The sequence below is a fragment of the Penicillium daleae genome (assembly GCF_028827525.1).
Source record: "Penicillium daleae strain IBT 16125 chromosome Unknown utg000008l_segment0_segment0, whole genome shotgun sequence".
NCBI classification, from domain to species: domain Eukaryota; kingdom Fungi; phylum Ascomycota; class Eurotiomycetes; order Eurotiales; family Aspergillaceae; genus Penicillium; species Penicillium daleae.
The window spans coordinates 2,434,568-2,446,240 of record NW_026623156.1 but is presented as its reverse complement, the minus strand read 5'-3'; the positions used below and the strand labels follow the sequence as shown (position 1 = coordinate 2,446,240).

The following is an 11,673-nucleotide window of genomic DNA, read 5'->3' as shown; positions in this document are numbered from 1 at the left end:
GTTGCTTTCCTCCCAAGGTTCTCCGCTTTCCGGGGGATTGACTCCCAGCGTTACATGATGCACTCTTCTGGGATACCTATAGTGTATACTCTATAGTGTATACTCTATAGTGTATACTCTCTACACTATACTGTATCTCCTATACTGGACATACTATACTCGCTGCCCCCTCTGCCTCCCTCGTAAGGAAAGTGGTGCCGCGGTGCTCCCACGTAATCGAGAATCTTCTTTCTCCTGTTCCAGCCTTTTGTCCCCGGCAAGTAAATCTCTCGACTAACTACCGCTTTCTCCAGCGCCTTAGGACCTGAGCTGCCTTTTCATGCTTATGATGATGGCCCTTGTCCCATCATATTTGACCAGAAAAAGAGGGTCTTCTTAAACTATCACTAACTCTTTCCTATTCTCCAACTCTCCGTCCTCCTCGGTGTATTATGAATCAGCAACCCCACCATCCTCTGCAGCCTCGGGCAATTGTCGGACGTTTGGCCAATCACGCCGCTCCAGCTTGAGGACTCCAGATGGAAACCCTTCAGAGCTCACAGCCCGTGGGTCAAAGCAGGAACGAAGAAGACCAAAAGTGCGTCCACAGGACTCCGTACTCCGTTCTACCAGTGGACTCGGCTCGCAACAGACTCGCCGGTCCCCGTCCAGCCCGTGCAGCAGCCCGTCAAGCTCGTCCTAGCCCGTGTCGCCCGTGTTGGCCCTGGTCCTGCTCTCGGTTCTACGCACGGTGCAATCTACATGACGATCCCCATCCCCGCAATTGCTCTGTGCCACTTGGACCCTAGCCCCAGTTCCAGCCAGTCCAGCCAGTCCTGCGAGTCGAGCTAGCCCAGCTAAGCTTGGAGCGACTCAATCCAACCCCGCATAGGCATGCGCCCTCTCTGGAATGCTGGCTCGACAACACTGGGAATTCCACCGCGTCCCCGCTATGCACGGAGATTCAACGGAAATTTTTGCGCCATCGTACTGAGTTCCCCCATCGAGAGGGATACACCTGGGTCAGTTCTGGTGTTTTGTGTTGCGCTGTAGTATCGCGATCGCCCTCGAGTTGGGCTCGACCCCATCGCATACTATAAGAAGGACTGGCACCTGACGGATTGCACGGCCAAAGAAGAAACAATCTGTGATCGCAGACCGCACAGTACAACGCGACGACGATCTTCCTCTACGATAACCTCGTCGCGGATTGCATCGATCGCGATGGTTGGTCTTACGCGCCTTTTGGCCGGAACCTGGCTGTTGCCAGCTGTGTATGGCGCCGCCACCCAAACCTCGAGTTCGGCTTATGTCCAAACCACCCTGGACCCTGGTGTCGATGTGGGTGCAAACCTCATCGCCAACATTGATGACCCCGAGGCCGTCAATGCACAGTCCGCTTGCCCGGGTTACCGCGCGTCGAACGTCCATAATAATGCTCGTGGATGGACTGCGACCTTGACATTGGCGGGTAAACCATGCAATGTATATGGCACTGATGTGAACTCGCTCAACTTCACTCTTGAGTACTTGTCTTCCACGCGTGTCAACATTCAAATCAGTCCTTCCCATGTGGATGCCTCCAACGCATCTTGGTACTACCTCTCCGAGGACGTAGTACCGCGCCCCAAGGCCGACCAGCAGGCCTCCGCCAAGAGCAGCGATTTCGAGGTCTCTTGGTCCAATGAGCCAAGCTTCAGCTTCAAGATTGCCCGCAAGGCAACTGGAGACGTCCTTTTCGACACCACGGGCTCCAAGCTGGTGTATGAGAACCAGTTCATCGAGTTTGTCACCGCATTGCCCGATGATTATAACTTGTACGGACTCGGCGAACACATCCAGCAGTTGCGGTTGCTGAAGAACTCGACCTTCACTATGTATGCTGCGGATACCGGCGATCCAGTTGATCAGTGAGTTACCTGCCGATTTTCGTTTTGCGCTCAGGAAAATGATCGAATAGAACCCAGTACTGACTGCCAAACCCTATAGGAACACATACGGATCGCACGCTTTCTATCTGGATACTCGCTACTACGAAGTCAATGACAAGGGTTCCCACACTCTGGTGTCAAGTGACCAGGCTACTACCTCCAAGAACTATGTCTCATACTCCCACGGTGTTTTCCTGCGCAATGCTCACGGCCAGGAGATCCTTCTTGGAACCAAGAAGCTCACCTGGCGTACTATCGGCGGTAGCATTGATTTGACTCTCTACGCGGGTCCAACCCAGACGGAAGTGACCAAGGACTACCAACTGAGCACCATCGGTCTGCCTGCAATGCAGCAGTACTTCACCTTTGGCTACCACCAGTGCCGGTGGGGATACCACAACTGGTCCGAGGTGGAGGATGTCGTGGCTAATTTCCAGAAGTTTGAGATTCCCCTGGAGAACATCTGGTACGTTGACAACAAGCAAGTATTCACTTGATCGAATCTAGGCTGATATGCTATTAGGAACGACATTGACTACATGCATGGTTACCGTGACTTTGATAATGACCCGAACCGCTTTTCCTATGAAGAGGGAGCCGTGTTCTTGGAAAAGCTGCACAAGAGTGGCATCCACTATATCCCCATTGTTGATTCTGCCCTCTACATCCCGGACCCCAACAATGCTTCCGATGCGTGAGTCTTTCGCTCTTCTTTCCGTTCAAAAGGAACAGATTCAACTGACAAATGATCCAGGTATGAGACATACACTCGTGGTGCCGAATTAGATGTCTTCCTGAAGAACCCCGACGGAAGCACCTACATTGGTGCTGTCTGGCCTGGGTACACCGTTTTCCCCGATTGGCACCACCCTAAAGCCGACGACTTCTGGGCAAACGAGCTTGTGACCTGGCACAAGAAGGTTGCCTTCGATGGTATCTGGATTGACATGAACGAAGTCTCGTCCTTCTGTGTCGGCAGCTGTGGTTCTGCAAAGCTCAGCCTAAACCCAGTTCACCCCCATTCTCGCTGCCCGGAGAGCCTGGAAACATCATCTACGACTATCCCGAGGGCTTCAACGTCACAAACTCGACTGAGGCTGCCTCCGCATCTGCAGCATCTGCCAGCCAAGCTTCTGCAGCTGCGGCCACTGGCCAGTCTGCTACTACTACCACCCCTATCTCCGCACCACGCCTACTCCGGGCGTCCGAGACGTGAACCACCCCCCATACGTGATCAACCACGCTCAGACTGGCCACGACCTTGCGGTGCACGCTGTCTCTCCTAACGCAACTCACTCTGATGGTGTCCAGGAGTACGACGTTCACAGTCTGTATGGTCACTCCATCATCCGTGCCACCTACGAGGGTCTCCGCAAGGTCTTCCCTGAGAAGCGTCCCTTCATCATTGGCCGCTCGACCTTTGCTGGAACTGGTAAATGGGCCGGCCATTGGGGTGGTGATAACAACTCCAAATGGTCATACATGTTCTGGTCCATTCCTCAGGCTCTTCAGTTCTCCCTGTTTGGTGTCCCTATGTTTGGTGTTGACACTTGTGGCTTCAATGGCAACACTGACGAGGAGCTCTGTAACCGTTGGATGCAGCTGTCGGCCTTCTTCCCCTTCTACCGCAACCACAATGTGCTCTCTGCCATCAGCCAGGAGCCCTACCGGTGGGCTTCTGTCGCTGAAGCTTCCAAGGCCGCCATGAAGATTCGTTACGCGATTCTCCCGTACATCTACACCTTGTTCCAGCAGGCGCACACCACCGGATCAACAGTTATGCGCGCTCTGGCCTGGGAGTTCCCTAACGACCCCTCCCTGGCAGCTGTGGACACTCAATTCCTCCTCGGACCTTCCATCATGGTGGTCCCCGTCCTCGCACCTCAGGCGACCACCGTCAAGGGCGTTTTCCCCGGCATCAAGCAGGGTGAGGTTTGGTATGACTGGTACACTCAAACCGCTGTCAACGCCGAGCCCCATGTCAACACCACCATCGCTGCTCCGCTGGGCCACATCCCCGTGTTCGTGCGCGGTGACAGCATTCTCCCCATGCAGGAGCCTGCCTTGACTACCCGTGACGCTCGCAACACCCCCTGGACCCTTCTCGCCGCCCTTGGCGACAAGGGAACTGCCTCGGGTGAACTGTACCTCGATGACGGAGAAAGCATGGAGCCCAACGCTACGCTGACAGTCACGTTTAAGGCTACCAAGTCCAGCCTCAGCGCCGAGCCCCGTGGAAACTGGCAAGAGAAGAATGCTCTTGGCAATGTTAACGTGTTGGGTGTCACCCACAAGCCTAATGGCGTGACTCTCAACGGCAAGACCGTCCCAGCCGCGTCTGTTCACTACAATGCTACTTCACATGTCATGTCGGTCACCGATCTCCAGGAGATGACATCGAAGGGAGCGTTCGCAAGCAGCTGGATCCTGAAGTGGTAAAGATCCATGCGTGGAGATCAGAAGTGTAAGGAAGGTGTCAATGATTGTACACATAGCCAACGTTGATTAATTCGCTATGTCCTCTATACGAAGCTCTACAATCTTCTCTCGGTGCTAGACCGAAGAACCATGTCATGTCATGTGCCTCGGGACTGTGGGTTTTGCCCGTTCGAATATGCCCGTGAAGAGAAGTGAGTCGATAAATGAATATTTTTACGATAATTTGTATAATTTGATTTCCATAAGGGCATTTTCTTAATCGCCTTGGGAATACGAACTGTGGATCCCAACTGTTGTGTCTGAGTGTTGGTCCAATTTCCAAAACGTCTTCACATCATCGCCCGTTCATCCCGAGCCAGTCCGTTCAACAAGGCAGTTTCCGCCCGAATGACGAATATTCGCCGAATTCGGATCCCCGAGCTTCTCGGGTATAGGACAGATCGTATAGGACAGATCTTCTGTGTAAGACCAATTAACCAATGACACCTCCTAACTAAGACAAAGAATGGGAATTCTTATCAATTGCTCCATTGTTCCATACTCGACTTGTCACGACAATAAGTCAACCGGCTTACTTCATTGGTAGGCTCTAAATAAGCAAAGATTTTGGTAACTATGAACAATGGCCAATCAATCGATGCCAAAAATTCGTAAATATAACTCTACAAATAATCACGATCGTTACCAAATCCGAACCATCTGTCGCCGCCCCTAAATGTCGTTATTCCCCTCCTCTCATCATGTATTGTCGATACAGCATGACCCACACAACCTCAAAGTACTGCACGCCCTCTCGACCGAGTCCTTTCCTCATAGAAAATAATTCTTCAACTATGCCACCATACACAACTCCTCACTCAGGCAGCCCCTCGCAGCGGCGAAACATCGCGATCAGGAAAATGATCGACAACCGCCCCCAAAGCCCCTGCCATTCGCCAATCACTAATTCTCCAGCCCCCGTTGCAACCCCAGCAAGCACGACCCTGGAAATTCATTGTAGGACCCTCGCTATCCTAAACGCTGATTGCTCCAGCCCCTGTCCGTCTGGGGATCCTATCACCCGTGATTGTAATTGCAGGCATCCCTGGACTCTACTGGTTGTCCAATACACTAACGACGCCCTGGTCTTTCCACCAGCCTTGGCGAAATTCACTTTGTTTGAGTCTGGATATGCCAATCATCCCGTCGAATAATATCATCGGAACCCGCTTCTCTGGAACGGTCGAACTGGTCCCAATCGAGAAGATCGGGATCTGAAAGAATTGGATCTTGACCGCAGGCTGGGCTGTTTTGATGCACAAAAGAGATCAACGTTCCTGTATTGCTCCTTTGGGAGTAAAAATCATTCCTCCCCAAACGCTGATGTGTTTCCTCCTCTCTTCTGTTCTTGGATAGTGGGCTTCTTTCTTGGTTGCGACTTCCTACATCCAATCCGTTCGCCGAACGCTACCGGGGGCGGGCATTCATAGGAGATTGTATGGCGATCGCTGTCGATCGCTTCGTTCATACTCTCCTCTTCAACTTCTGAGAGTTGCAGCGGCAGTGTTTGATCGGTAGGTGAATTCCCTGCTTTCTGGCATTTAATTCCTGAGGACGCGGGGAAATTGACTGGTGTACGGGGTTAGGGTTAGGATTTGCCCAGCGAGCGGAGTAAGCGGCCAGGACAGACGTCAGATCTGGCGTGTTTGATATAAAATCGCATTCGAACTACTATCTCTTCTTCCAACATCGAGACTCGAGCCATCTGGATAGAAAAACAATGTCTTTCTGGCGCAATTTATTCTTTGCTGGCCTGTTCGGCTCAGCGTTTGCAGCGACTCCTGCTGAATGGCGCTCTCAGTCAATCTATTTCATGCTCACTGATAGATTTGCGAGAACGGATGGCTCAACCACATCTACCTGCAATACCAGCGATAGGGTGCGTACGATTATGAAAAAGCCTTAAGGTGGCGACGACGGGCAGCTGATACCTTCTATTTAGGTATATTGTGGTGGTACCTGGCAGGGTATTATTGACAAGGTAACTCCGGCTCTATCGCCACTCTAGAAAGCCCGATCTAATGACAACAAAAGCTGGACTATATCCAAGGAATGGGCTTTACCGCTATTTGGATCACTCCTGTCACCGGCCAACTGAACGGAGATACTGGGGACGGCACAGCATATCACGGATACTGGCAACAGGACATGTAAGTCTGACTGATACTGTGGTTCTTGGTCCTTTTGAGTAGAATTGACAAAGCAATAGTTATGCTTTGAACTCAAATTATGGGACAGGCAGTGACCTCAAGGCTTTGGCTTCGGCTCTACATGACCGTGGCATGTACCTCATGGTAGATGTCGTGGCCAACCATCTGGTGAGTCTCAGATAAGGCCATACTTGCAAGAAGAAAAAGGGGGGGGAGTCTTTCTAATATTCATGTCAGGGTTACAATGGCGCTGGCAACACCGTTGATTACAGCGTCTTCGATCCCTTTAACTCAAACGCATATTTCCACCCCTACTGTGAGGTCACGGACTACAGTAACCAGACTAACGTGGAGGATTGTTGGCTTGGTGATACAACTGTCTCTTTGCCAGACCTTAATACCGAGGCAGACAGTGTTCAGAGTATATGGTATAACTGGGTTGGCTCCTTGGTTTCCAACTATTCGAGTGAGTAACCAACTGCCAACTCTTGAGTGAGCTTTCGGCTAACAACGGATGAAAAAGTTGATGGTCTACGCGTTGATACGGTTAAGCACGTTCAGAAAGACTTCTGGCCTGGCTATAACAAGGCTGCTGGAGTTTACTGTGTCGGCGAGGTCTTTGATGGGGACGCAGATTACACTTGCCCTTATCAGCAGGTTATGGATGGCCTGCTTAACTATCCCATGTGGGTGTTCATTCTGTTCTACTTGCTCCTACCGCAACTAATCCAACAATTAGGTACTATCCATTACTCCGGGCCTTCCAGTCTACCAGCGGGAGCATGAGCGACCTTTACAACATGATCAACACGGTCAAATCCACCTGCTCCGATTCCACCCTTCTTGGAACCTTTATGGAGAACCACGATAATCCTCGATTTGCCTCGTACGTTTACTAATTTGTTTTTTGGGACGCTGCCACTCACTCACTCTGTGCAGATATACCAATGACATGTCTCTGGCCAAGAATGCAGCGACTTTTACGATCATGGCTGACGGCATTCCTATCATCTACGCCGGCCAGGAACAGCACTACAGTGGCGGTAGCGATCCTGCAAATCGTGAGGCTGTGTGGCTATCTGGGTATAATACTAAAAGCGAACTGTATACCCTCATCGCCAAAGCGAACGCCATTCGATCCCATGCGATTAGCGCGAGCCATAGTTATATCACATACAAGAACTATCCGATTTACCAGGACAGCAGCACCCTAGCAATGCGCAAGGGAGACAACGGCACACAGACTATCACCATTCTCTCGAATCTTGGTGCAAGTGGAAGTCAGTACACACTTTCACTAGGAAACACAGGCTATGAGGTGGGAACGACTTTGACGGAGATCATTACCTGTGCAAGTATCACCGTTGATAGTAGTGGTAACGTGCCCGTGCCAATGGCGAGTGGGGAGCCAAGGATTGTATATCCCAGTTCGAATATTAAGGGGTCTACCATTTGTTCTTGAGTGGATACCACCGTATTTAGTGTTGCCTGAATGTTCAATGTTGAAAGTCTTTATGCGCCTAAAATCCTTCTCCACTTATTACGCTCGAATTGTGGAGAAATTCCCTCGGGAATAGCTGGAACGGTTATAGATTCCTACATTTCACGTGCTTTGTGTCAGAAGTGATGTGCTAGTAATGCAATGTTCATTAGCACATTATATGTGTCAAGATAAAGACTGCGTGTTTTTTTCCCCTCAGGCTGCTCTGCAGAGAATGAAGCGTTTTCGAGTTGAAGTAATTAGAGACACAAGAATCATATATCCATTCGTTAACCCATCATTCCAGCCTGATCATTATTACTACCGCTTGAAAAGATCCCTCAAACTCCAATATAAATCCATTCATAGATCATGCAAGGCCCGCGGCACCAGGCTTACAGGCATTGCACCGCCAGTGACCGGCGCGGGATGATGTTGAAACATAGCAGGTGCCGAGAATGCTGGTTGCGTTGGCACGTAGCCAGCTGGGATGAGTTGTTCAAAGCATCCATAACCCTCAACAAGAGGCTCCATGCCAGATGCAGGCATGAGTTGGGTCAGGTCTAGGTTCTCTGATCGAGATTGTGGCACCACAAATAAAGAGCCCTTCAGCACATCAGCGCTCGGGGAAGCTTGCTCAGCGGTGGCTGCTTCAGAATATCTACGCTGGACCTCTCCAACAATGCACGCAATCCTGTATGCGAGGTGGTCGCTGCTTGGAGCAAGATGGAGCAGGAAGGCCCGCACCTGGTCGATCTGAGGATCCGATGGATTGTAATCACATAGAGTGAGAGCGGCGTAGCCAAGAATGTAATACACGTTATCGATCAATCCTGGCGCGGCAGAGAAGCGAGTCTGGAGGGAGCGGGAAATTATCAACCGTGCGTTGCTGCATATTTCAGCGACGAGTCTGTCGGACTCTGGTTGGAGTCGAGAGGCAGTTCTGTGAAGAAGTAACTGGCAAAACCAGATGCTGAGCTCGAGGGTTGATGGACCTTCGTTTGCTGATAAATAGCTTAGTGAGATGTGTCTGAACATCTGAAACAAAGATAGCTTACTGATCAGATGAGCCCATTCCAATTTCCACCGTTCAATCTCCTCATATTCGCCCTCAGCAAATCGAAGGCGCTGGAGGTTGTGCTGGATCTTCAAAGCAATTCGATAGAGTTTGATTTCTGCCACGATTCTTCCGTCCTCGGGCGTGGCTCTTGGATGATCTAGAATACGGGTACAGTAATCAAGATGATGTTGCTGCACATTAACAGAGCGACCGTATCCGAGAGCGGAACTTTCACATGGTTAGTGAAAGGAAGGAGATTCATAATGGGGGAACATACTGCAAATGAGTGAGACAGAATGTATTCCAGAGACGCATTTGAGAGAGCATTTCATCGGTCAAAACACTTTTGGTGGGGAGGTTATTGAGAAAATTGAAAGAGCATAAGGCATGGTTGATCGAGATCCCGCTCAACAACCAGCCATCCATAAAGCCTTCTTTATGACCCGAAGTAGGGTAGAGACAAAGTAGTGCCAGCGCTTGAAGAAGGTCATTTGTCAAGGGTGACCGTCTCCAGAGGGTTTTGGTGACTCCGTGCTGTACTTGCATTGAAATTTCGTGGATTGTATTCGCTAGCATACCTGGCAGATAACGAGACGCCAGGAGACATGCAGTATTGAAAAGGAGCGTATCTGTTCTCTGGATACTGGATGAAAGATCTATTGACACCCAAGGACTGAAGTACTCAACAAATCTGTTAAATGGTCAGTCCCCAGTCGAGAGTACTTCGAGAATGTACAACTCACAATTCGATCAGTTTCAAGGACAGCTTAGCATCAATAATTCCTTGGGACACAACATCGCCGAGGAGATCTGCTTCAGTGGAGAGCTGGTCTCTAAAGCATTCAATCTGCAGGTCTCGGATGAACTGCACCGGCTTTAACGTAAACGATGGCACCGGCCAGCTATCGCCCGATGTCATTTCATCCACGCTACGCGTTGCATGGGAGTGAGGGCTGCCACCGACTGTAGATGACTGATTGGCCATCTGACGCATCAAATGTATCATCTCACCCATTCCACGTTCCAGGGAAACAAGCCGCTCCTCAATAGAAGGGATCGCTGCATTAGCGTCTGACCAGGTCGACGCATTATCCTGGAATCTATCTTGGGTTTCCGGTAATTCGCAATCGAGTCTGTTGATTTTGAATTAGCTCTTTGGAACCCAATTTTGGTTATTGGAGTGTAAGTTTGGAGGGCTACAGGCTCTCGACGAATCCCCCAATTAGTAGTAAGGACACCATGGGAGCAAAGAGAACAAAACAAAACGCGGGGAAACAAGGAAGTAATTGTAGCTCGGGCAGCGATCAGCGGGTAATATAACGAACCTGAGAGAAAGACAGCGACGACAGGCATGTCCTCGGGGATCCAGATCACACCGAGTCTTCAGCTTGCGGCATGTATTGCACGCTGTCATGGAGCGCCGGATTCGCCCTCTGGGGCGAGGATCTTGGCTGACCGAGTCAATTCGGTGGCCATCGTCAATGGCGGCAATGCACTTAGTCTCCCACGACGTTGTGCTATTTGTAGGCTCGGTTCGCGTCATAGCTACAGGAAGGGGATGTGGGTTGCGATCTTTGACGTGTTGCTAAGGAACCATTTATAACAGAGAAATAAAAGAGGGCGGGGCAAAGAAGAGATTAGAAGTAAAGCAGAAAATGGTAGATGATATCTGGTAGGAAGAGCGTGTGCAGTAAAGCAATGGAAGTAGGTGTAGGAGCAGGTGTGGTTAAACCGATGGGAGAGGATCAGCAGTTGGACCCTTCCAAGCCAAGTTTCATGGCGATGGAGATCATTAAATCGTTGGACCTTCGGGTGGAGATACTGGAGGCTTTTTAAGAGATAGCAGACCGTGTGAGAGGAGCCAATTGCGACAAGCTCCCGATGATTGACGATATCGATTCCGCCAAAGTGCGCAGGTACGTATCCACTTCTTGGCGGACCTGGGGTAAACCGCAAGGCATCCACCAATCTGGAAGTTCGCCACGGCTTCTAGAAACGTAGCGATGACCGGGCCTGCTGCATGTCGCGAGGTCAGGACAGCACAAGAGAGGGGGTGATAGCTGCGCATTGGCTGTTTCTGTGACTGCCCCTGCTCACTGCCCGATGTGAGCCGTCTAGAAACGTTTCCGGGCGGGAGGGGTCAAGTAGCACCATGCTGAATCCGCCGTTCGTGGGAGTGTTCGCCAGAGTTTAGTAGTGAGATTAGTTTTGTATCAGTTAGGCTAGCTCGATTTAGATGATGGCCACTTGGTCAAGTGGTCTGTTGAGGTGTCTCGAGTGTCTAGTCCAGTTGGAACTTGGGAGGGGGCGGACTACTAACGTGGCTAACTGGGCTGGGAATGGTCCCCAATTACAGTAGTCTGTGTCTAGTTGGCCTTATCGCGGATCCTCAGCCTCTCTGTTCTCTCTCGTTCTGGACTTTACAGTCTGTCTTATCTGGATTTCCTTCTGGATTGTTCTTTCCTTCAGGGGTGTGCATCTCTCCCAATCGTGCCATATACAGCTTTCAAGGACATCAACCTCATGACAAACCTTGCTTGCTAACCAATTTCCTCTCCCGATCCCTATCGCTCCATTATTCCGGTATATTAACTA

At 50.6% G+C, this 11,673-nt stretch overlaps 3 protein-coding genes across 3 annotated transcripts; 2 read left to right on the top strand and 1 right to left on the bottom strand.

The window, feature by feature from the left end:
- Positions 1–1,203: 1,203 nt before the first annotated feature.
- On the top strand, positions 1,204–4,349 carry N7458_009422 (glycoside hydrolase family 31 protein; the record flags this gene model as incomplete). The annotated part of the gene is made up of 5 exons (XM_056912804.1): positions 1,204–1,889; positions 1,969–2,376; positions 2,434–2,604; positions 2,665–2,871; positions 3,026–4,349. The coding sequence occupies 5 exons, from the start codon at positions 1,204–1,206 to the stop codon at positions 4,347–4,349; spliced, it is 2,796 nt and encodes a 931-aa protein (XP_056761653.1).
- Positions 4,350–6,108: 1,759 nt separating this feature from the next.
- On the top strand, positions 6,109–8,000 carry N7458_009421 (alpha-amylase; the record flags this gene model as incomplete). The annotated part of the gene is made up of 8 exons (XM_056912803.1): positions 6,109–6,267; positions 6,331–6,369; positions 6,423–6,538; positions 6,598–6,706; positions 6,776–7,004; positions 7,062–7,224; positions 7,278–7,424; positions 7,478–8,000. 8 exons carry the CDS (start codon positions 6,109–6,111, stop codon positions 7,998–8,000), a joined length of 1,485 nt encoding a protein of 494 aa, XP_056761652.1.
- Positions 8,001–8,381: 381 nt separating this feature from the next.
- On the bottom strand, positions 8,382–10,621 carry N7458_009420 (Zn(II)2Cys6 transcription factor domain-containing protein; the record flags this gene model as incomplete). The annotated part of the gene is made up of 5 exons (XM_056912802.1): positions 8,382–9,022; positions 9,077–9,306; positions 9,356–9,769; positions 9,822–10,211; positions 10,404–10,621. 5 exons carry the CDS (start codon positions 10,619–10,621, stop codon positions 8,382–8,384), a joined length of 1,893 nt encoding a protein of 630 aa, XP_056761651.1.
- Between the last annotated feature and the right edge of the window lie 1,052 nt (positions 10,622–11,673).